The sequence below is a fragment of the Rhincodon typus genome, chromosome 1 (genome assembly GCF_021869965.1).
Source record: "Rhincodon typus isolate 14 chromosome 1, sRhiTyp1.1, whole genome shotgun sequence".
Classification (NCBI taxonomy): Eukaryota; Metazoa; Chordata; class Chondrichthyes; order Orectolobiformes; family Rhincodontidae; genus Rhincodon; species Rhincodon typus.
The window spans coordinates 130,406,068-130,431,729 of NC_063332.1; the positions used below are offsets into that span (position 1 = coordinate 130,406,068).

A 25,662-nucleotide genomic window follows, 5' to 3' on the forward strand; every position below is an offset into this window, starting at 1 on the left:
AGGCTGACGTTTCGGGCCTAGACCCTTAGGCCCGAAACGTCAGCCTCTCTGCTCCTATGATGCTGCTTGGCCTGCTGTGTTCATCCAGCCCTGCACCTTGTTGTCTCGGATTCTCCAGCATCTGCAGTTCCTACTATCTCTGGTTGTTAATTCATTTCTAGTTAGTGTAGGTTTTCACTTAGTTTTTGAAAGCTTCTATAATCCAGTATTTGCAAATGCATATAAATCCATGTTTAATTTATTAGCATGTTAATGCAGGTGTTTTAATTTCTCCCCTAGTTTCCATGTTAAAATTACCTTTGACAGATCTGGACTAGTCCTATTTTGGTACAGATATAGAGATATACAGATAATCGACCAATTCAGAGTTGTTATTAGCACACTTCTGGAGCAGGTGGAATTTGAATCTGGGTCTTCTGCCCTAGAGGTAGGAACATATACATTAATGTATTAGGCTTGATTCGTGAGTGACCAGTCTACCACAAGTACTGATTTGTAGCAACTACTGCTGTGAGCACTTACTGCTTAAAGTCCAGTTGTTTACTTGCAGATTAGATTCCACACAAGAGGGTAGTAATCAAAATTAGAACAGGTGGGATATATGGGGAGGTGTGTGGAAATATACTGGTACGGACTGAGGAATGTTTAATAGACAGAAAACAGAGTAGGAATTAATGGATTATGTTCAAGGGCACTACAAGGATCAGTTCTGGGCCCCCAGTTATTCACAATCTACACCAATGATTTGGATGTGGGATTAAATGTACTGTATCTAAATTTACAGAAAATACAAAACCAGGTGAAAGAGAGTTGTAAGCAGGATGTAAAGACATTTCAGGGGAATTTGGAAAGGCAAGCATTTTGACAGATGAAGTTCAATGTGGAGCAATATGAGGTTATCCACTTTGATAGGAAAAGTGGAAATACAGAGCATTTCTTCGATGATGAGAGGCTGAGAAGTGTTGAACTTCAAAGGGACTTGGGTTCATGAGTCGCTGAAAATTTAACAATAGGATAATATGCAATTATGGGAGAAAGTGTATGGTGACTTTTGTTGTAAGAGGGTTGGAGTAAAGGAATAAAGGTATCTTATTAAAGTTATGTATCACCTTGGAGGCCGCACCTGAGTATTATGCACAGTTTTGGCCCCCCTACCTGCAGAAAGATACATTCCTTATAAAGGGAGTGAAAGAAAGGGTCACAGAACGAATTCCTGGCATTGCCCTATCAAAAAAATGTTGAATGGACTGCCTTTATTATCTGGAGTTTAGAAGTAGGAGAGCAAATCACATTCAAACATACAAATTTGTGGTTTCACAGGGTAGCTGCAGGGAGGATGTTGCCACCGGCTGGAAACCTGGGGTGCAGTTTTAGAATTAGTTAGAATAATGTTTAGAACTGAGATGATTTTTTTTTCACTGAGGATGATGAATCTTTGGAATTGTCTTCCCCGAAAGGTGTGAAGAATCTGTCATTAAGTATATTCAATGTTGAGATTGATCAATATCAAGGGATAGTGCACAAAAATGGTGTTTAAGTAGAAGATCACCATATTCTCATTGAATGGTGGAGAGTGCTCAAGGGGATAAAAAAAGTCCACTGCTGTTCCTCTTTCTTATGATTTTGATAAACTGAATATGGCTCTTTTATGCCTGTGCTTTTCTGCAGTTTATTATTAGCATAACAAATCATGTTCCTCTCAAAATAAAACAAAGAACTGTAGATGCTGGAAATTTGAATCAAAAATTGAAATTGTTGGGGAAACTAAAATCTGACAGCATCTGTGGAGAGAAAGTAGAGTTCAAGTTTTGGGTCCAGTTTTTGTTTCCTGTCAGAAGTTGTTTTGTTTTGTGAATTGTACCTCATACAGTAACTTATTGACTGATTATGAAGCAGATATTAATTGGATAGGGTGGTATTAATAGTTTAACAATGAAACTATTAGTTCTTCAGCATTATGTTGTTATGCTCGAACAAATCACCCAGCAAGATATTTCTGTTTTTCACACCATTTATTGCCGTATCTTCCTTGAATAAAGTTACACAATCAGTGTATTTATGGATAGTTTTACACCCTGGGCTTACATTTCCTGGGAGTTGCATTTGACACTGCTTATGTTAAGTTAACATATGGCCCTAAAGATTCATCATAAAAGGGAGATTTTTCTCTCATCTATTTTGGGTTAGTTTCAAATCATGTCCTTTCCAGTAGAAGTAAAACAATATATTAACCCTTAAAACTAACAGTAGCTAACTCGAAAAATTGTAATGAGTTTTAACTTCTGCTTGACAGCTGAACATGCACCAACTAAAGCTTTTCTATGTTGTCCACAAAAAAATTCAAATAAGTGTTTTGTGGTGCCACTTATCTTTCCTGTCTCTGTCTCTGACACGCACACGCACAAACGCGCACACACGCACGCACACCCTCCCTCTCTGGCTTTGTTGTATATAAATGATAAATCAAAGCATTCTTTTTAGTAGAGTGGCCTGGCCCTTTCACCTAAAAGTAATGTGACTAATCAGAATAGTAAAATCTCTAATCAAAAAGTTAGAGCTTTACTCCAGCATTAAGCAACTATTTAAACATTAGCAATAAATTAATGAATTATTTTTTGACATCAAATACTTTACAAATGTTCTGCCACCAATGAACATAAAAATGCCTAACATTCTGATGTTGGAATGCAGAACTCTATGGACGCATTTACAAACACAGACACTAAGTATACCATTGCTATAAGATAATATGGTCACATAAACTTACACCAGTATGTTTTGAACATTTTGCATTAGAATTGAGGAAATAAGCATTTTTATTTTGCAATATTCACAATCGCAATGCTTGTTTCTTTGTGTAGTCTTGCTATTTTATAACAGCAACTATGTAGCAAATTGATTTGGTCTTTGAATTTGTGAATGTGAGCCATTCTTGCAGAGAATCATTTTGAAATTAGATTATATTTAAGATGAACACATCATTGAATGGCTGAAAGAGTTTAGAAACTATTTCCTCATAAATTGCTTTATTTAGATTGCAATGCCTTGTTTGATAATGAAAAAGTCTTAAATTTCATTTTTGGCATAATGCTGCTCTCCATTTTAAACACAGAGATCTGCTTTATTTTGTGAACCTGGGTATATGTGCAATTGTTTAAACCAATCTAAAACTTTAAAACAGTTCATAATAAAATATCCAAGGGCAATGTCATTCTGCTGAGGCTAGTTATGTATTTATGACTGAAAAGAGACATCTTTTTGGGGGAATTGATTTGTACTAAAGTAAGCCCTCTAGTGTACAGGTGCCAGAGTAAATACCTGAAGAATAATGTTCCCTGTGCTGCTAATCAATATCAGAACACAATTGTACTTCAGGCCACTCTCTTGTTAAAAACAAATTTGTTAATTCTGACAATTTAATTGTATGTCCCAGAGCTGATTTTAAGAGCATTTAAAGGATTCTGGTGGAAGGAACCTGCATAGATCCTTTTGTGTTGAAACTGTTGCTATCTACGTGCTACATGGATTACTTCATCTTTTGTGGCATAGCATAAATTGTTTCACTATTGTTATTTTTCGTAGTTTTTCTAAATGTGTTATACACTTTAGAATTTAGTACCTTATGCTGGATTTGCTATTTGATATTGTTATATGATGGTTGCTCAGTGGTAGTTACAGTTTATCTATAAAATAAGTGTCAATTCTGAGTAATAGCAAACTGAGTTACGTTGCCAACTCAGCATTTTTTCTGGTTAAACAAGGAGTACGTATGAAAGGAGTTCAGATTGTTGGTGTTCAAATACTGTCTTTTTTTAATGTTGATAAAGAGCTGGCTTTTTATTAACTTCATTTTTTAATCTTTCACTTTGCACTGGTGACAGTTATATTGCAGCTAGTGCAAAATGGGTGCATGTGAAACCATCTTCACAGTGCAGCTTGCAGCACCTGCCAGAATTTAATCATGGTCACCACTTTTTTTTTTTTGTTTTTTGGTCAATATAAAGCTGAAAATATTTTTTCATTAAAATATTTATCATCAAGGTCTGTTGGATTTTATTTGGTCTTATGCTGGCAGGTCAGGGCTTTTTAATAGCCTTAGTAAAAGTTCTAACCACTGCTGCCTATAAACTGTAACTACCCTTGCATGTGCTTTATACTGGGAAACTAAAATGTTTCTACTAACTGAAAAACCTCAAGGGAGAGTTAATTGCAGGAAGGCCATGTTAAATATTTGTATGTATTTTCTTCTTCCACAGTAAGCAATTTTTTTCACCTTGAAGTTAACAATTTACAAAAATATTTGATAATTTGTCTTACTTACACAAACTGAGCAGCTTAGTTTAAGTCTGCAGAATACAATTTAGATCTTGTCCTAATTGTTTTTTTCAGTCTTTCCATAACTTCCTATTTTATGTAGATTTTTAAAATGACCTTATTGCAATTGAGTGAATTTTAAGAGACCATTTGAGCCGTTAAACACCCAAATTATATTGTGATATCTACATGTATTTTGTAAAGCAATCTGGAGAAAGAACAGCATTGTATTTGGAGGACAAATTTGCAACATGACAGATTTAGCATGCCACAGGGGACTATATTACTGTGGTATGCTAATTGATTGAATTGCTTTGTTTTCTTGAGATAATTGCAGTGAAATTGCATTTTTTTGTGTCATGAAATGTCACAGGTTTGGATCATTTGGTGATAAATATATTGTTAAATTTGGGTCACAATAAGAAAGTGTATCACATATTCTGCAGAACTGCTTTGAATTGATGCAGTGTGACACACTTTGGAAGTAACTAGTTTTGACAAGTGGTTTGACATCATCAGAAGAAGTTCGTCTCACTTCTTGGGCTTTCCATCAGCTACATATTGGGTGAAGAAATATTTTTGAATCACATGCACTCGTTTGCTAATCATGAAACTTTTTCTGTCAACCCAAACTAATATTGATGAGCATATGATGTATATGATATTTACTTGTCTTGTGATGTATTGATTTGGAATACTGCATTTCACTCCTACAGAATACTGTAATGAGAAATAGACATAATATGCTGTATTGATGTTTTGCATTCCTCTAAGGTGTGTATTTGCACTACTATTGGTACATAATGGAGTGCAAAAGGTTTGGGATTTGTTGTGGTTGTATTTTGCTTTATTTGCTGAATGACTGTTAGATACTGCTAACAAGAAGGCTAACGTTGTATTGGTTTTTGTCAGTACATTGTCTAGTGGAAATGCTAACATATTAAAAATTAAACAGTAGGAAAACCTTTTCATGAATAAAGCCCACTTGGTAAATACAGAGAAATTGGTTCTAGCAACAGTTAGAAAACTTCAGGATGTTTTTCTAGTTTTTTGAACTGTTTATGAATCTTGAGGTTGTCATTATTTTGATGTTTCCTCTTCCTAAAAACTAGTCGTTTGAGAATTTTAGTGTTGTGATGTTCTGATGAATGTTAATAGCAGAAGATAAAACAGAAAATAGGAAAATGTGATCCAGTTTCATAGAACTGGTCATGCAGAATACTGTGATAACAAGAAGGGTCCAGACCGGAAACGTCAGCTTTCCTGCTCCTCTGATGCTGCTTGGCCTGCTGTGTTCATCCAGCTCTACACCTTGTTATCTCGGGCTCTAGCATCGGTAGTTCCTACTATCTCTCATGCAGAATACTGTGTTGGGTTCAATTATAAGAACTACACAGCAAAATCTTCTGAATTTCTGAAACTTTGCTAAGTAATTAAATCACAATGTTCCTGGTGATAACTATACTTGCAAAAATGTGAACAATATTTTTCTTTTATGAAGTTATTTCCCCTCCCATTAATTAGAGTTATTTCTGCTAAACTGTTCAGCTATTTTGGAACATACTTTGTGACATGTATTTAAATATATTTAAAATGCAAATAACCCGACGATTAATGGAAGCATTTTGGGTTCATGTTTAATTTTCGTTTATGACGTTGGATCAGAATCTATACCTAGAGCAAAACATTCTAAATGGCTTATTCAAGCGCAAGTAATCTCGAAGCGTAATTTTGTAAAACTGGAATATACCAGGTCCATATTTAAACTGAATGTTTGCCTGTTAGAATCACCAGGTGAACCCGATTCATTAAGAAAATCGTTTCATGTCCCTACTTAATATATGAATCTGATCCGTTTTAGCGTTTAATGTAAAGTTTAATGCTTTATTCCTAAGCGGCAGACAAAAACTTTTGGCATTTTAAGCGTCGTGAACAACCTTTTATTGCAAAATTAAAGGGGATTTCATTGCGTGTCTTTTTTATTTCATAAAAGTTTATTGGGTTTTAATAAAGATCGGCGAAAAAAAGGAACTGCCGTATCTTATTTAGTTTGTCAGTCTGACTTGTGCGCTTGTATCTGAAATCAGTCCGAACTGAGTTTAGTTGGGTCGTCTTTTCGTAATTTAATCATTTAGCCGAATACAGCAAAGCATCTCTTCATGGTGCGTTTTGTGAGCTGACTTTTCTTTCTTTAACCTCCGTGGCATTGATTTTAGTTTGAAAAGTACTTGTGTACGTGACGTTGTAGTCAGTACAATTGGAGGACGATAGAGCGCGACTTAGAAACAATTATTGTAGGTGGGAATGCACTAAATTTTGGCTGCTGAAACGAGTACTCCATTGGTTGATGGTAATTTGTCCTCACGTGAAACTTGTGGTGGAGTGCAACTCCAGTCAAGACTAAGATTTTGTACCGTGTTATCTTCAATCTTTCGTGTTTAATATCACATGGAGTAAAAGGTTGAAGTTTCGTAACGAGATACCTTTGTTTAAGGGAGCATAATTTTACTTCTTTGCATGCAATTCATGAATAATGGTTACCTGCTTTATTCTGTCCTGGTGTATTTGCAAAAGTATTTTTCTTCTCGATGTTTTTAGTTGTACTTTGTTTCGTACAAACTGACGTATGAATTCTAAACCGTTTTTACGCATGTATGAAGTGCAAACTTTTTATGCCAGGGTCTACATTGAAATGGCGGGAGTGATTCTTCTTAATGTGGTGACCCGATTCTCTCTGCACAATGGAAAACCATCCCTTTGTTGTCTAGTCAGCGCTATTCGATTTTAATATTCGGCGCCTAATAAATTCATACATTCACATGATGACGAAGTTATGAAATTGAAATGTGAACAATACTCATTATAGATCTGTTTAAAATAAGATTAGTTGAAAACGCACAGAAATATTGCAGCTTCTCTTACCAGCAGTGAAACTTCTCACAAAACTGCAACAATTTTGAACTAGAAATTATAGACATTGACCAGAGGTGGAAGTGTCTCGCTTTTTTTAAATAAAAGGTTAGACTAATTGTCTGTGAACGATTTTTTTTTTGTGTGTGGTTATGAGATATTTCACTGCGATCTTGTTTGGAATGGACCCAATTTTCTTAGTTTCTCACGGGCTTGAGTGGTCTGTGTTGGCAGGTTCTGAGGAAGATGTGCTGGTTAAAGGCAGACAGTCCATTCGAACCCAAGCTGTGGGCAACCAGAACTCTGAGAGCGAAATTCTGCTGGAGGGAGACGACGAAACGCTTACTTCACTGGAAGAGAAGGAGATTGATAACATGGCGGGTAAAATAATTTATCTTTCTTCACACCAGCTTAACGTTTTAACGAAAGCTCCTTGTGTAATTTCCCAAGCACAGTCCTGGGACTGTTGCTGGGACAGTGATGAATTGACCTGATCCTAATGAAGCCAATAAAAATATCATTTTCCTTCGCAATTGCATCGGGAGCTCTAACATTACATTAGCATTTGACTTTCCACATTTCCTTGTGAGCTTGATTTGTCTCCTTGCACTTCAATCTTTTCACCTTGAAGAGTTTGCAATGAAATGAAATAATTGTCGAGATTTTTATGAAACTATCCGGAACGTCAACGACTGATGTTATTTTTTGCGGCCGATAACTTTATAACGTGTTTATATTCGGTCCCGATTCCCAGCTCTAAACTTCTCTTTAAAGGAAATATTCCAGCGGACGGTTTGTCGCTCAATACATATTCACCTATAGGATGATTACGTGAACTTTTGGCCAAATTTGATTTCAGAAATGCGGCACAAAACAAAAACAATCAAGGCTAAAATGGTTTAAATTTTTCCGCAGTATTTTGTGATTGTGCATAGCTGTAGAGTTTACATGTCAGTCTCTGCAATATTTAGATATGTCACATTTGAGTGTCTCGCATGGCACGTGCCCTTAAACCGCAAAACAAGTTACCGCGGTTGTATGATTTCACTTTGTATCTAATGTTATTTTTCTTTATACCTTATATTTGTTAGATATCTGGGGAGCAATGTCCTAATTACATATTAAGCAGGAGAAATAATGTCCATAAATAAATAAATTGTTTTCAGATCGCGTAAGAAAGAGTTCAAATGCAATCGTCTCTCGGTAGATAGCTTCAGGATTAGGCCTGCACAGATGGGAATTTGGTCGAAGCTCAAGAATTTAAAAAAAACCCATCAGATCTGTACGTACAGTGATATCTCATTCTTTCGGTTGTCTTGTATCTAAATTCCAAAGTATTTCGCTTGTAAATGAATTTCAGGACAGATGGCGTTGCTTTAGCCGTGGGGGTGGTCACTGAGCTTGGCTGTTACCAAGCTGAGAACCGGAAAGGAGGATAGCTGCTGGTTCTGGGGAGAAAGCGGGTAGCTACTATGGCTTGTGCAAAAAATAAGGATCGCGCTTTCCGCTCCAGTGGGAGCGGATTGCTGTCACCGCTGCGAGAGGGTGCAGAAACCAGGCTGTAGCCATGCTTTTGTTTCCTCGGGACGGGGGAGACGCGGGGGCTGCTAATTGGAGGGCAAAGGGAGAGAAATAGCTAAAAGTGAAGGATGAAGTATTCTTCAAGCAGTAATGGACATTCGCTATTATGCTGTATTTTGACCAGTCACAAAGTGTTCAAAACCAAATGTAGTATACATAACTCAAGGAAATAAAAACCAACAGCATGATATGTCTGTACCGTGGGTGCGCAACACACTGCGTTTAATCTTTGTATTACAGTATGGCGTGGAGACAGCTACGATAATTTAAATTGCATAGGGTTTCACTTTGAAACTGCTCATTTTTAATTATTTAAACCACGTGTAGAATTTGGTGCTTCGATATTATTTTCAATTTGCCTTCAACTAAAGTAACAAGTGTGAAGTTGTTTTGCGATGTAGCCACTTTGCCAGTACAGCGCAGATATGTGCAGAAGACGGTGTAAAGGGGTGAGAGCAGAGTTTAATTATAAAATCTTGACATTGGGAATAGGATTAAGCAGTAATCCTTTCTAATAAAGTCTGCAATGTAAATTAACTGGAAGTTATCAGGGGTCTCCTATAGGAGCCCATGGGCTGTGTGCAATGCCAGATCATTGCAGATGGCTGCTGTGTTCTCATTGTAATTGAATGTCTCACCGTGATTGAAAAATGTTATTTCTCCCCTGTATTACATGTTAATGCATTAAGGGCACGGCGAGACGGCAGAGAACACGAGATGGTGATTCCATCCATTTTTGAAAGAGCTTGGGGAAATCAAGGCGGTTTTGTATCTATCTGCTGACCATCTGCAAACAGTATATTGTAGACTGGGAATAGAGGGCAAATCCTACTCTAATCTCACATGAGAATCGCCCGCTATTGTCGAGGTGGCATACATTAAGATTGATGAGAGATTAAAGACTGCTCGGGTCTAAGCAATCAATGGAAATGACAATTAATTTGGAAATTTTTTGGCAATTACTCACAGAATGATTACCTCCACTAGTTCGGCGAGTGAACCTGATTTTGTCATTTTTAAAAAATATGAAGCCATGATTGGAGCAGTGAAATCTAGCTGTTCTGAAATCTGCACAGGCTGTAGTTTTAGATATGGCCCACGGGCGCTTTTTCTTTTAGTAAATTCATATGACGATGTTGCAAATGTACTTCGGTCCTTTTTTTTTAAGAAATTGAGGACCATGTGTGTATATTTCCTAAACTAACTCTTTGAAAAACATGCAGAACAAAAGGTGATGGTTACTGCATGTCAGCCTGTGGGTTGTTCTGAAATGAAAGATTTAACGCTGGAGTTAGGTTAGCCATGTTGTCTACGTTATTAAAAATGTTTCCCTTTACCATTTTCCTTCACCTGGCTATCATAGTTCTATCCTTTGGAACACATCAGATTACGCAGCTATCACTTCTTATGTTTATATTTAATGCTTGAATGCTTTTGCTTAGAAATAATCCTTCTATAAATCCCTTTGTACTTAGTGATCATTACAGTGAAGTGCATTCATCTGTATACCAACTGGGCAGCTGTGAAATGTGGATCACAGTATCTCAAAGCAGCGGCTATTCGCATAAAAAGCTGCGTCCAAATTGAGGGCTAAATGTGACCTTCTTCAGAATTATCCTAATACAAGTGTATTGACCGTTTCCAATCATGTTGGGTAAAACCGAATAAGTTGTGTATTAGATAGTGGTAAATAAAATATCTACATTTTAACATGACATCCTGTAAATTGTTAAAGCGTAAAGCTAGTGTTTATGAAAGCAAATTATTTTGCAAAGATGTACACTTAGGCTAAAACCAAACATTTAAATTCTTCGTATATGACAGTGTTGTGTTTACTCAGTGTGTATTATGACTTGTTTGATTTTCAGATTTGATTTCAGTTTTTTCCCCCTTTGCCTTTCTATTTGCGTCCAAAATCATATTTTTGAGGAAGCTCTTTCTTGCTAGTACTGGATAAAGCTAACACTTGTTAGTAAGCCATCGTTTCGCTTATTTCTAGGACCTGTGAATTTCACCACTGCAGTCCAGCTTATCGCGCCGGCTGTCGTTGCTAAGGGAACGCTGTCAATCACCTCTTCTGAGCTCTACTTCGAGGTAGACGACGACGATCCCAGTTATAAAAAACTAGACCCCAAGGTAAGTCGGCGATGACACATCTGGGACATTTTTTTTAAAAAAAAGAAAATTACGGTCCTTAAATACACGAAATTATAACCTTAGAACAGCTGCTGGTGAACATGACGTTGCCTCGTTTACATCAGCGGGCACGATTTTTCGCATTCTGTACAAAGCGACAAAATAGCAATGGCTTAGCATCCGAACACATGCTGCTTAAAAAAGACAGCATTACTGTAATTGCAGTACATTTTTAATTGTATATGTTTACTACCAAGACTGATTTGTGGTACAAAGTCCAGTTTCGGCTCTTAACTATATAATTTTAAAAATTGCAATTGTACCTTTTGCTTGTAATCCAATGTTTTAGACCATAAACCATTTTCATTGGTTTGCTGTTTTAATATGTTAATTACATTGCATTTCGAGAATAATGCCTCATGCAAATCCTAAGTTTTAAGTGTATAAGTGTTCGACTTAGGAACGAAGGTATCAATTTTGAAATTAGAATGAATTTCCTATCCCCAAATGTAAATAAATATGAAATACTAATATTGTACATAAAGTTTCTATGGCTGATTCTACATCGTTCAGTCATCCTAATTATAATTTCCTCGTCTCTTGTATTCGCTCAACATTCTCAAAAAATCCAGTGTTTTATGACAATACTTTTATTGCACAGCATTTATTTCTGTAATCTTCCTGAATTTGTGCTTGTGTAATGTAAAAGTAAGAATTGAGCTCAAATTAATTCAGCTTCGAATGAGTCCGCACTAATTTTAAAACTCCATTTCATTGTATCCACCCGACTTGAATTTTAGCGCCGCACACCTTAAGAGTACGGCTAATGATTTCTGAAGTTGAAAAATGTTGCTGCAGATCTAAAATCACCCCAAAGCTTGAAACGTTTCTCACTATAGTTCCACAACAAGGCCGTCTACCCTCCATTTCCACAGTATCCACTCTGACCATTCTTAGTAGCAGCCAGATTTGGGCCTGCGTTCTGCTTTCAGAAAGACTTCTGAAAGCATACTGGAATATGATTGAATATCGCTGGTATTGCTGTGTAGGTGTTCAGTCCCGTACTTGGAGGTGTATTTTTTAGGGTTTGTGGGTTAACATATGACCATTTAATTGCCTGTTTAGAGTTAAAAGGTATTAGACCTTATGTGGTAGAGTCTTTCTTCAAAAAAAAGCTTAATGCCACGTTCAAATGTGAAAAAAGTCGAAAAAGCATTTTGTTAATGCACAAACAAATTCTAAATATTTAAAATTATAGTAGCGCTGGCGTTTAAATACTACGAATGACATGGAACAAATTTAAAACATGGACCCAGTTAAATTTAAGTTAAAGCAAGCTGCAAATTGTTATTTGCTGGATGCTGCAAGTTTTTCACACAGACGCATTGTGATAAACCGTTAAATATGGTAGTAAACCAAGACTCACTGCCAGACTTTCCTTATTACGTTTTTAACACGCTTGACTATGTAAAAGCAAATGTATCTTAAGAATCTATAATTCATAACTCGTCGTAAACCATTGTTATTGATATTTCACGTGTGTCTGGTTTGGAGGTTTGAGAAGGAATTTAGATTTGTGCAACTTGCAATGTGAAACCGTGACTAGAAAAATAGCTGGCACTTCCGATCATCCTGGGAAAATACATGCCAAGTATTACGTACATTCATTTTTTAACACATTCCTACAACGTGCTTTTGAAATGGAATATTCAAATCGCCAAAATAGTAACGTTAACACCTCAGCTCCAAAGATTATTTGTAATTTGCGATTTTTGAATTCTTCTGGGCCTATAACTAAATTAGATTTTAGTTGAAATTTACATAACAACACGGGTCACGCTTCAATCATGCATACAACTCATTTCTAAAATTAAGACAACAGAGCCCTTGCCAGTCAGTTAGAATAGTTAATAAAATGCTAGCTCAGCTTTACAGCCTTCAAAATGGCTTAATTTCACAGTATTGTTTGTAGGGTTCTTGAAAGATAAATGTACAGATCAGCAATACAAGAATTAAATTGTGATCTTAATTCTGACGGCGAAGCTTATTTGTGAAACATGTTTTCCGTTTCCGTCTCTTCCCAATCGTGACATAGCCGTGGGCATCCTTTTTAAAGGCTATTGTTTGCCGTTAACACTCGAAACCAAAACAGACTGACAAGCTCTTACCAGCTCTGATAAGATCTGCTGATAACCTCAGGCTTCACACTTACACCAGTTTGGTGTTTTAATTACCGACAGTAGCTGCAAACTGAGATGAGACAAGTTCTAAAGCCTGTTGAATGCTCGGTTTATTTTAACTAAATATTTTTTGTATAGCTATTTCCAAGTCTAAAAATGAAAACGCAATTCTCAAATTATAAATTACAGGAAACAATGACATATTTGATTTGGATATCTTGCTCACTACCCAGTTTTATCATCATTCTGTAAAAATCGAAGAACTGCCTAGACTTTCATGTTCCCCCCTCAATGTTAGTAGACTTTTTAAAAAAAATAATGAAAATCCCGTTCTTGTGAAACTGTATTTCTGAATGTTGCTGAACAAATTTTAATATCGTACCGCAATTTTAAAACAAATCTAACACCTCACTTTAAATATATTCATGATGATCACTTTAACTTCCAATTATTGAAAGGTCCACCTAGTTGTTTTTTAGAATTGAAACGCTCCTCAAATACTCAAGTGCTATTCGCAAAATTATGCTCCGTATTTGCATCTTTAGCAGCTAAAATGAGAGTAACATTTATGTTTTCTAATATAGTTATTTGTAATTTAAACCGTGCCAATGTTTTCAGAATTCAAATGAATTCAGGAGAAGTTCTGAAAAAAATGTTAGCCTTGTAAAATCACCACACACCTGTGGACAGTACTATGAAACTGTAATATTACAGTAACTACGGCCTTTAATAAATATTTCCCTGTCCTATGAAATAACCCTCCACACTTAGTTTTCATTTGGAATTACTTTAGTACAAACTCATTATATATTCCAAGTAATGTCCTGCAAAATTAGACTTCTTGTAAGACTGCGGCCTAAACGTAAAGATTCGGCCTTATAGACTGGAGGTGCTCTGGGACATTGCCAGAGAGGTTCTTCGTTTCTCTCGATTGAAAGTTTCTCTGGCACTTCAATTACAGTGACGCAGCCTTTTCGATGGCATCAAATGGCTCTTGTGCCTTTGGGTGCCTTTCTTCTCTGATTAGAGGTGCTGTCTTTATTCTAAATCTTGTACAGTTGTAGCGTGGCCGACTTTGCCCTTTCTAATTCAGCACTTTCACTACAATATGATTCCCTCCAATGGAACTTGCTAGACAGAGGAAAATTAACATGCGCTTATCTAAGAAATTTGAAATAGTGACATTTTTTGTCTTTCGAACGTATTTCAGCAGTGATTACTTCACGACAGTTTAATGCTGTGCAAAGTTTATTTTCTCTCATTAATAGAGTTAGGAAATTCCAGAGATCTAACAACAGCAACATAAAAGTAATCTAAAGTTTTTTGTTTAAAAAGGTTTTTTAATCGTTTTAATTATTAGTGTGCAACTGAAATGACATTTGTTGAATTTATTTAATTTTAATGTTAAAAATATTGAAAGTGATGAAGGAAATCAAATTCTTAGTACTTCAAAAATTATCGAGGCAATTTAATATTGTATTTCTGATTGTAATTCTAACATTTTGCCAGCAATTAATTTACAATTGTGGGACAATGTAACTATGGAATGACCCATGCCAAAACGCAATAAATGTATCAATAATGAAGCCAAGTGAAAATATTCAGATGTAAATTAACGGGCCAAAATGCAGGTAAATAACTTTATTACCGTACACGTTTATTTAAAGGGCACAAAGTCTGAAGTTGGCACGCAAAATACATTTTACAACAGAAGTTTTCTTAGTCTTTAAAAGACTGCATTTTTAAATAAAGGTTCCTCACAGGCTGACAACATCGAGACAAAACTGTCAACATTTAGTTTAAAATGTACCTTGAATTTCTCTCATCTCTAGTCCGTTTGCTTCTTTTCAAGTCTTTTTGTTTTAATTATTAACTAAGTTCAAATTGGTGTGCCTTGCATTAATTGTAGAACATGTTCGCTGAGTTCTACTATAGCTTATCGAGACTTTTTGCGTTGGTAAGAATTTCTCTTGCCAATCGCCATGTCTGTTTAGCCGCACTTTCCAGAGCCGAATGAGGCTTTCCTTGGAAAAGATCTAGGTTTGGAAGAAAGTAATGAGGACACCTCCGGCACTGGAGACAAGAGATGAGCTGGAGCAGTATGCCGTTGAGGCGGTCGCCAAGGCATGACTCGTCCCAGTCGGTTTCTCTGGGGTGTTTTTCGCATTCGTAGAGTAATAGTGTCTTCATATGGTAGTTGTTGAGGGGCTGCCCTGGCAACTCGAGGTGTCGATCGCGCAAAGTCTTTAAAATGGATAGGCACTTTTTCCTACAGCCCCCTAACAGTAGCCTATTTTCAGCTTCCCCGAATTGTAAAACCCAAGCGTCGCTCTCTGCCGAGCTCTGTTTACCTGTCAGGGAGTAGCACTCTTTGGAAAGGAGATTGAAACCTTCAGCTTTGACTTCGGCCACCCGGTTCGGACCGGGCCAAGGAATGTGTGGCATGGGCCACTGAGCCGCACTCCTGGGCCAGATGCCCGTGCATTTGAAAGCTGGCGTGATCTGCACTACATAGCGCTCTCTGATCCTTAGTTTTACCTCGCTTGTGTCTGCAACCATCTTCACCACATCTCGGTAACTACATTTGTCCACTGCCTGTGCTACCAGGGTCTGAAATCGGGAACGGATCTTTCGGGCTGACAGGTAACCTGAAGCTGTAATAAACTCGACCCAAAGGGACATGCTCCTCTTGCGCCCGTCGCTCAGTTTTAGCACGGCACAGCCAGGTAGCGAGCCATCGTCCACGAAGTTGAAGACCCCCATTTGGTTCAAGTAGAGGACCACCTCAAATTCTGTTGGAGCGATCACCTCCAAGCCTTCGAAGCGCGTTTCGATCTCGCTAAGAGAGCTGATGAAGCGAGGTTCTTGGACTTCGACTTCTTTAAGGACATCGGAGACCACCTTGCACACCTCTCGAATCGTCTTGGCAATCGCAGCTTTCCTAGCCTGGCACCGCTCGTTGTAGTACTTATTCAGCTGGTAGACCAGCTTGGCTTGAGCCGCGATCATGTTGGGACTCAGGTCCGGGCTGTACACTGGAGTCTCGCAATAGGTTGAGGAATCCAATGCTTCCCGATGCTCCGTGGGCACCCACTTTTTCACTGGTACAAACTTGAAACAAGTGCATTAAATGTAATTGGATGGCGACTAGAGAGAAGTCAGCAAAACAAAATACAAATAGTAACTAACTCCACCAAATTAGCAACTTGTTTCTTCAAAACGAACTGGTTTTAGCAGTGGCGATTGTTGCTGTTCTGAAGCTTTGAGTGTGAGTGACGAAATGTTGCTGTTATCTTTCATTTCTCTCTCTCTCTTTCTGCCCCGGTTGCTGATTTGGACTGTTTTTTTATTCCTCGGGCCACTTTCCCCACGCTCAGGAAGTGTGGAAGAGTTTAGTTTATGAATGGTCCCCTCTGAGCTGAACATGCGCATTGAGCAGCGGGAGGCCCAGCCCCACGTGCACGTGCTGCTACTTCCGACCAATCCGGATCGAGCTGTCAATAGCGGGGCCAGCGGCGCGCAGATAGAGCCGCTGGAGAGGAGAGGCCTTGAGCTTTCACAGAGGTCTCCGCCGCAGCCTAGCGCCCGGGCTCGGACAGGGGTCTCCGCCGCAGCCCAGTGGTTGGATCAAATGCTGCACCATCGCTCAAGCCCGGTCTAGGGACTCGGCTACATCCTGGGCTAGAGCTGCGAGAGTGGCTCCGCTGCATACGACAGTCTGGTCTGACACTAGGTCTAAACAAGCGCTTTCATTTATTTCTCAACACCCAAGCGTTTGTATTAGTCTTCATTCTGCACCTATAATAATGTGGTACATCTGAATTGTGTCAATACATTGAGAACGTTCTTTATAGCGATGCTCTTAAAATGTATACCAGTATTATGTTTAGTCACAAATAAAAACGAAAGGAACTGAATTGTTAAATTAATTATAAACGTTTCGCAATCCCCCTTTTTCACGTATACGTAGACTTCATAAATATGAAGTAAATTCACCGACTTTGGACAAATTGGTATTTGGTTTCGTGCATATCAGTGTTTTTCGATAAACAGGAGCGAGGAGGGTGTTTTCGAAGTATATGCCTGAACATATGCCACTAACATTAAGATTCGTTTTCTATAACCCAAGCCCTGACCGTGAATCGGTGGGTTTGTAAGAATAGAACTTCAACATTTGTTTCAGACAGAACTTTTATTGGAGGAAGGAACACGGCGCATCTTAAGATTTTATATTGCTACAGAACTGGTTAGCAAAAGGCGCAATTGTAATCTTTAATCTGCGGCCAGAGCTGCTTTTTTTCATTTCCTTCCAGGACGGTGGTTCAGCACGCGACCTGGACACCGTCCTTACTATGGGCTTGTCCGTGGTGCGAGACAGGCCGACGTGCTTCACTTTGCAGCCGCCTTGTCCCTGTTCCAAACATTAGACTCAGCCATAGATTCGTCTCATTTTCATCTACTTATTTCATTTATTGTTCCATTAAAACCAAAACATTCTCCGTAGCCACGTTGTTGCTGCAGGATGTGAGACTGAATGTTTCCAGCTGACGACAGCTAGTAGAGCCACATGTCGAAAAACCACAGAAGGTGCGGGGCGAATCCAGCGGGTTCTCTTTTTTTTAAGAAAAGGACTTCTGGTACAGTTGGACTTAACAAAATAGTACGATGTAAAACACCTATATGATTTAAGATTTGAAATACTGCTAAGAAGAATTATTCGAAAGAACCGATTTATCACTATTCCTATAATTTACTTTGTTACTGATGAAAGTTGGTAGCATAATCAAGTTCCAAACGATCAACTCCGCTGTTATGAGGGAGACGTCTATTAATTCAAGGGCCCTTTAAGCAAAGTAGCCGACCTTAATTATACTTTTCATTACGGATTTCCATGGCGTATGCACTGCATCGCATTTTATGGACCCCATTTTCTAGGCATTCTATAACTTGGTAAAGAAATATTAAATTACTTTCTTAATGTCTTAACAATTTAACGCTTTTGAATAAAAGGTGTGCTGGCCCTGAAACCTTTACCGTATTGCTATGAAAACGTTATTGACACAGATCCTGTGAATGCAGTCTTCTTAGCGTGAATAATTAAAGGCGACCATATCAGCCACCCTTTAGCATGATGTTTTTTTTAGTCCATCAGCACTTCCTTGTGGGCGCATTAAATAGAAATTGGCAGGTCGTTGAGGCAGGATTCTAGAAAGAGAGAATGAGCGAGGGAGAAAAACAGAAAGAGCTCTCCATTTTGAGAGCCACTTGAAAGCCCTCAATGAATTGAACTGCATTCATTCTTTACCACCTCTCATCATACTTCAACTAATGAGCCTGGGGAAGAGGAGGTCTGCTCCCTGACAATAAATACAATATGAGAGGCTTGGCTTTCACTTTGATGGTTCCACAACATGTTTGTTTAGCTTACTGTGTGTTTATGGCGTGTACTCGAGGAGGGAGGAGCAGCACCTTTATCTGCAAGGTCTTAGAGAGAAAAACATACAAATCCAAAGTTTTGGGGTTGGGGGTGGTGCGTTTGGTGAGGAAGATCGAGCTAAAATATAAACAAGCTGGCCTCTACATATCTGTAAACACATAGGTGTTTTATTTATACTGGACAGGTGATAACATTACTAAAATCCTTCACTATAACAAGTGTTGGCACCATTTTATTGGCAAGGTCTTGTTCAATAATTCAACAGTACTAGGTCATTTTGATCAATAATAAAGGGAAATTTGAGCACTGCTATTTCGATAGAATTAGCAATTGTTAACAATCATTAACATGTATAGTAGTTTTGTCCTATCTCGGGTAAAATTGTCTATTAAATTTTGGCCTTTTAGCAGATAAAAAAATATAAAAGTTTAAACACAGTAACATGATTCCTAAAAGTTTGTATCGATTTCAGATATGTAACCACTTTAAAACTGTTTTTGTATTTGTACTATTAGATAGGAAAGGAGAATGGGATAATCAAGTGGCTGCTAAACTTTCTAAACCTTGTTGAATAATCTTTGGTGACTAAAACCTTTCGTCGTTTGACCAATTCAGCTGTTTAATCCATATTTGTCCATTTTCAAGTAGAAAAATCAAGACAAAAATAAGTACAGGAAAGTTTCATATGACTGTTGTTAATTTTAAATCACATTTTTTCTTAAGTTTTGTTTCGGATGAGTCTAATCAGTAACATTTAAGTGATATCAATTAGCTTTCTGTGAAGTGCGTTTATTTAAAATAAACATAGTGTCTTTTTCTGTTATGAATTAAAGGACTTTTTTTCACTTCTTATTTTGGATCTTGTATATGTTTAGTTTTAATAAGACTGAGGTGTTCTATATAATTGCTACAATTATTGCAAAGATGTCTTGAGTATTCTGGGGAAAAAAAGCAATTCTGACCTAATTGTTTATAAGTACTGTAGCTTTTTTACAGTTTTAATTTTAGAAATGTGTGATTTACGAATGTGGGCGCATTATGTTATGGTCGTTCATCATTTTGACCTTCATTACTGTTGACACAATTGTGGTACATTGTGCTACTTCATGATTCATGTACCTATCCACATTAGCAGCAGTTTAAGCTAGTTAAAACCATTCAGTGAATGGAAAAATATTTTCCATAAATATTCTCCTCTTGTTCTGGACTTTTACAATGCAGTTTAGATAAGTTAAATTTTTAGTTACATTTGTTTAAATTACCGCATATTTTCATTCTGAAATATACCAGACAGAATCTAAAATTAGTTTTAAAATTTCAAGGATTGAGTTTTTGGAGGAAAGGATTCTATATTAACTACTAAATATTAAATTTTACATTTGTACATGAACCATTTTCTTTTTCCATGAAAACACAGATCCAGATTGTGCTAAGTGCTCTGACCAATGCAATACTTTATTGAAGATTGGAAATTCTTCAGTGCAACGTGACAGTCTCTGAGTGTAACATGGTTAAAATGTATGCTGAGATCACACATTCCTTCCTCCAATATGATGGGCAAAAAAAAATAAAAGAGTTGGACAATACTAGCAGTGACATATATTGATGTAAACTGGTGATTGTATCAATGATACTGAAGGCTTCTATATTGAAATAACTAGCACACATTTCATTTGTGTAATTGGGCAAAGCAGCCAAATTTGGGACATTAGGATATAACAAACAATGATAAGAACAGTGAAACAATTTACATGATTTACATTTTTCTGTTTGTCACTGAAGCTTTATGATATTTGAAATTTTAAAGGTGAAAGTGTGATTGATTTAGAATTTGCAAGTAAATGTAAAGAAAGTGGCATTTGAATATATTTTAAGCATTGAAGATTCAGCCAATTCTGAATTTTGCTAATAAAATCTAACTTGATCTGAGTAACACTTTATTTTTAGCTCATGAAGGACTGTATAAGAACCTATGTATTGTTCCTAACTGGAGACATTGCATCTATTTCTAAACTTAAACTGTACAGTAAACAATTTGAAAAGTAGTAATAAAATAACCATCTTGAAAAATGAACAAAGTTCCAAATCATAGCAAAATTGAGAGATTGTAATTTCTAACCACAATTGGCACAATCTGGATTTGAAGATTTGAATTTACAATGGTGCACAGTTTGGATTTTAAACTCCACTTGACCGTTACAAATCAAGTCAAGGTAAATTGATTTTTCAGTATGTAGAGTATATGCAACAAGAAGCTTATAAGATACCGTTTCAGGCAGGCACTGATTCAAAATTACCACATAATTTCATTCTGAAATATGCCAGACAGAATCTAAAATTAGTTTTAAAATTTCAACGATTGATTTTTTTGGAGGAAAGGATTCTATATTAAATATTAATTTTTACTTTTGTATATGAATCATTTTCTTTTTCCATGAAAACACAGATCCAGACTGTTCTATTGCACTGACCAATGCATTTATTGAAGATTAGAAATTCCTCAGTGCAACATGACAATCTCTGAGTGTAACATGGTTAAAATGTATGCTGAGATCAGACATTTCTTCCTCCAATATGATGGGCAAAAAAAAAATGAATTGGACAATACCAGCAATAACATATATTGCCAGCTTTTCATCCAATATTTAATTTTTATCATATCTTGATATTTTACATATGAACAGTTAGAAAGAATTGCATTGTGGTTACATTGATGTCAGAGTTCTGGTTTTATCTCAGAGTACTACATGTTGTGAATTGCGATGTCATAACGTGAAAACAAGTGGTTGACATCATTGTATAGATAGTGTTAACCTGTTAATCCTTCCATCGTAAGCCAGCTTCAGGATTGTAACATGCGTGTAAAAGTGCACGTTGCCACTGTAATTTGGAATCCTTGGGCAAGTTATTTAGCTCGATTGTCTGGGCAGCTGAAGTGGATCAAATTGCCTAGAGTTGAATCCTCATCATTTCAAATTTTGGATATACAATTACCCATGTTTATAATTTTATTTTATAGATTATTAGAGTCTGACCAGTTAATGTCCTTGTGACCAAACATGTTGCACTTCATTGCCATTTATAAAAAAAGTAGTATGGGAAAGACTAATGTCTTTATCTGTCACATTAATAAATTCCTGCACTCTTGATGAAGCTCAAATTCCAGAAGGAAAATAAATAGATTTGGAAAACAATTATTCAGCAATGCATACAGTGCTGGTTAATGGTTTTGGTAGGTGCCTCTGTCTGCCAATTGTAATCCTGTTTACTTTACAATAGAAAACATCTTTTTCCTGCGTAAATGTAACTATCTGGCGTGCTTATCTGAAAGTTTACTGTTTAGAATCATTGTATCTGAGTTATATATCATACTGTAACAAGATAATCACCTTCTATTTCCTTGTATTGAGTATTTAAGCTTGAGAACTTAAAAACATATACTGTGCAGTGAAATCTTGTTCTGTATTGATTTGAATAAAAACCTAAATAAATTTGTTTATGATAGACTTGACCATGGCACTGATATGTGCGGAATAACTTTATTGGCATTAAACATTACCTTTCCTTTTGCATGAATGATCCGTGTAGCACACTCATTCTAGTAAAATTGCTGTTAAAATTAGATATGCTAAAATAAGAGGCATTACCTGATCCAATAACAAAAAGAACAAAAATTAAATAAAAGAAGATTTAGATGTATAATATTTATCAACAATGTATCATTATACTGTACTTCGGATACTTTACTAATCTTTGACTTTATAATGCAGTCATGCAAGGAGGGCTAATGGTGCACAGTAGAATCCCTTCCTCTGAGTCAAACGTTCCAGGTTCAAATCCCATTCCAGGAGTCAATGGCTGAGGAAGGCATGTTCATAATGTGACCAAACATGTTGAGTGTTAACCTGTGAATCCTTCCATTGTGTGCCAGCTCTGGGACTGCAATATGCATATAAAAGTGGCCATCATAACTTGGACTCCTTAGGCAACTTAGTTGGCTCAGTTTCATGGGCAGCTGGTGTGGATCAAATTGATACCCAAAGTTGAATCCTCATTTCAGCTGGGGTGGACTCAGGACCTGCCCTCTTACTCTTGTTTGCAGCAGCACTGTAAGTCAGATCTGCCTTTGGGCAGAGAACTTACAAAGAAGACTGCAGTCATACCACTACATGTCGCAGTCATGTTTTTCCCTGTCAGGTGAGCTCTGCTTCAAAGTGACATAGATCCTGACCTAATTCTGAAGCTCAGAAGCACAACACCTCTTGAATGGAGACTACTTGGGCACTGGTTGGTGAGGCCAAATTTTAAAAATATATTGAGTTTTTGGGAATTAACTGCACTGATTTGCACACTTCTGAAACCTCTGCGAATCTGTAAAGTTTTGAAAAAGCAGACATGCTCAAAATATCAAACAATTTAACAGGTGGGAATGGAACTTTAGACATGGATTGATGTACAGCTAAGGAGCACATATCTAGTGTTACCAATCTGCAATTCGGTGTTTGAAGTTACGGGTTTTAAATTGATAGTTACGCTATTAATAAAGAGATCACTTTTTAAATTAAGTGACTTCTGTTCAGTTCCAAAACTTTCAATGAAAAGTGTCATGTAATTTTATCCAATATCTATTGAAAATTATCCCGATTTAAAGGATATTTTCACAATTATTTTATCTGACTGATTCAACATGTTCTCATATTTTAGATATTGAATTGGGCATGATTAGTTGATACATTTTATGAAAATTCACTGATGAGAATGGACTATTCCACTTATGAAAGCACCACAATTCTTTGCAATCACCTAAATTATAATGCAAGGTACCTTTTTTAGGGATTTGTGAATATTTTACACTCATTCATTTCTCTTGATTGATTACTGTTTGTGTGAAATGTCCTTTATGTTGGACTGAAGTATTTAAGTGGTGGTGCGTACAAGAAAGTAGCCAGTTTGATACATGTTCTATCAGTGTACTCCAGTGTCAGTACCTAGCTTTGAAAAGATACTTGTTATCTCTTAAAAAGATGTTTGGAATGAACGATAAAGATGTGGGAATTTTTTTTTTGCTTTGGGATAGGTAACAAGAGTCAGGGATGTTCTGGGTTTGAACCTCGTCCCATGGAGGAATTTCCTTCATAGCATGCAGATAATTTCCCTAACCAATCAAGGGCAGTGTGTTAGCTGTTTAAGCTGAGACTGCAAGTTCAATCAGAGGCCACCCTCCTTGAGAGGAACAGCAGTCTGCAATTCAAACTCAATGCTATGTGACTGGGAGAGTGCTTCAATAGGAGGTTGCCTCTCACCAACCTTTCAAAAAATTTACTTAAAAAAAAAACACATGAAACAACCAGGCAACCACTGTGGTGTGGGGTTGTTACATGAGAACCCTCTTTGGCTCCAGCTGTACCGTCACCTATTCAGATAGGAATAGGTTTGCCTGAAGCTCAACCCTCAGTACTACAAGTGGGTGTTTGAGTCCAGCAGCTAAAAGTCCTCTTTCTATCCCCACCAAAAAATAGGTCAGGAAATTTCAGACAGGCTGGAAAATCCAATCAAGCGACAATAAATGTGCTTTATGAGGGTCTCAATGAGCCTAATTTGTTCCCCACTTTATGGTGTCAGGCAGTCTGCAAACCTCAAACCTGCTTTGGCAAAAATAACTGGCAGTGGGAAAGGAGTGATATTTTGAGACTCCATCTTCCTGTATTCTTGCCTTGAATGTCACTTGCAACTCCTCTATTTTTTTCCTCTTCCTTCCTGATGGTTTTAACTCCTCTACTCAAGTACAGATCCCCAATGATTTCTATGGAGCGTGATCACTTAAGGAACAACAATTGCATGGTAATTTTCTATTGAACAAAATCTGACATTGAGCCACATAAGAAAATAGTCAGATAGATGATCAATAGTTTGATTGAAGAGGTAAACGTTAAAGAGCCTCTTCAAGGAGAACAAGAAGCCAGAGAAATTTAGGGAGTGAATTCTAAAGCTTGGGACCTAGGCAACTGATATGGTTGCCAATGGTGGCACAATTAAAACCAAGCATGTTTGAATTGCCAAATTGGAGGAGCGCAGAAATCTGAGCTTATAGAGTTGGAGGAAGTTAGAGTTTGGAAAGGGTGAGGCTCTGGGGGAATTTGAAAACAAAGACGAGGATTTTAAAAGGAGGGTATTGCTAAATCGGGAGTTAATTTAGGTCACAGCTGTGTGTATGGGATTTTGTGAGAGTTAGGATCCTGGGACCAGTGTTTTTAATGAGTTTGAATTTATGTAGGATGGAAGTTTGAGGACCAGCAAGGAGAGCATTGTAGTAGTCAAATCTAGAAGCAATAAAGGTATGGGTTTCAACAGCACATGAGCTGAGGCAATGCAGACAATGGCTTCAGTTTTGTATTTCCACAGTTCTCCTCTGATGCTTTATTCAAGTTGTTAGATATGGAGTCTTTATCAATCAATGTCTCAGAGATAGTGAGAAGTCTTTTTGGACAGAATGGGATTTTTTTATAGCACAAGATAGCATTTTTGTTGCATACACTTACTTCATGTAAAGCTGGAATGGGTTTATATTCAGGCATTGAGTTATCTTTGTTTGGAACACTCGCAAGTGCAGACTTTTTACCTTAATGTAATGATCATTAAAAATAATTAAATCTACCAGGAGCAGTGATGGGCATTTACATGACCACATCTATAAACAATTACTTGTTCTTTGGCTGTTTTCATGAATGTAGGAATTTATCATTTTAAGTCATAGAAGTTGGTATAAAAATCATCAATAGGTGAATTAAATCAGTTTTTCAATCTTGTTCTACTTTGTATTATCATCTATGCATCTTTTGCATGTCTGCTGGTTTTGTTTGCTGCTAATCATCTGATTCCTCACCTCAGTGGCACATGTAAGTTAAATCACATTTCTGATGACCTAAACAAGTAACTATAATGAATTGGAACAATTTATTAGTAGATTTTATTTTTTTCATACTTTAACTGTATAATTATTTTTAAAGTGATAACAAGGTGTAAAGCTGGATGAGCACAGCAGGCCAAGCAGCATCAGAGGAGCAGGAAGGCTGACGTTTCGGGCCTAGACCCTCCTTCAGTTTT

General features: G+C 37.0%; 2 protein-coding genes across 5 annotated transcripts in view; one reads left to right on the forward strand and one right to left on the reverse strand.

Moving 5' to 3' along the window:
- The window catches only part of LOC109934644 (lipopolysaccharide-responsive and beige-like anchor protein), a 722,782-nt gene that overhangs the window by 369,704 nt on the left and 327,416 nt on the right, over positions 1-25,662 (forward strand). For 3 of the 4 annotated variants that reach the window (XM_048614313.1, XM_048614252.1, XM_048614407.1), the window contains exons 25-26: positions 7,459-7,605; positions 10,805-10,941. In XM_048614313.1, the coding sequence (XP_048470270.1) occupies positions 7,459-7,605; positions 10,805-10,941 (284 nt within the window). Of the gene's footprint in view, positions 1-7,458; positions 7,606-10,804; positions 10,942-19,975; positions 22,063-25,662 lie in introns of those variants that run through there. The other variant, XM_048614355.1, reaches the window with a different exon arrangement.
- Positions 14,775-16,478, reverse strand: mab21l2 (mab-21-like 2). Its single transcript, XM_020531687.2, has one exon. It carries the CDS (start codon positions 16,128-16,130, stop codon positions 15,051-15,053), a length of 1,080 nt encoding a protein of 359 aa, XP_020387276.1. The 5' UTR covers positions 16,131-16,478; the 3' UTR covers positions 14,775-15,050.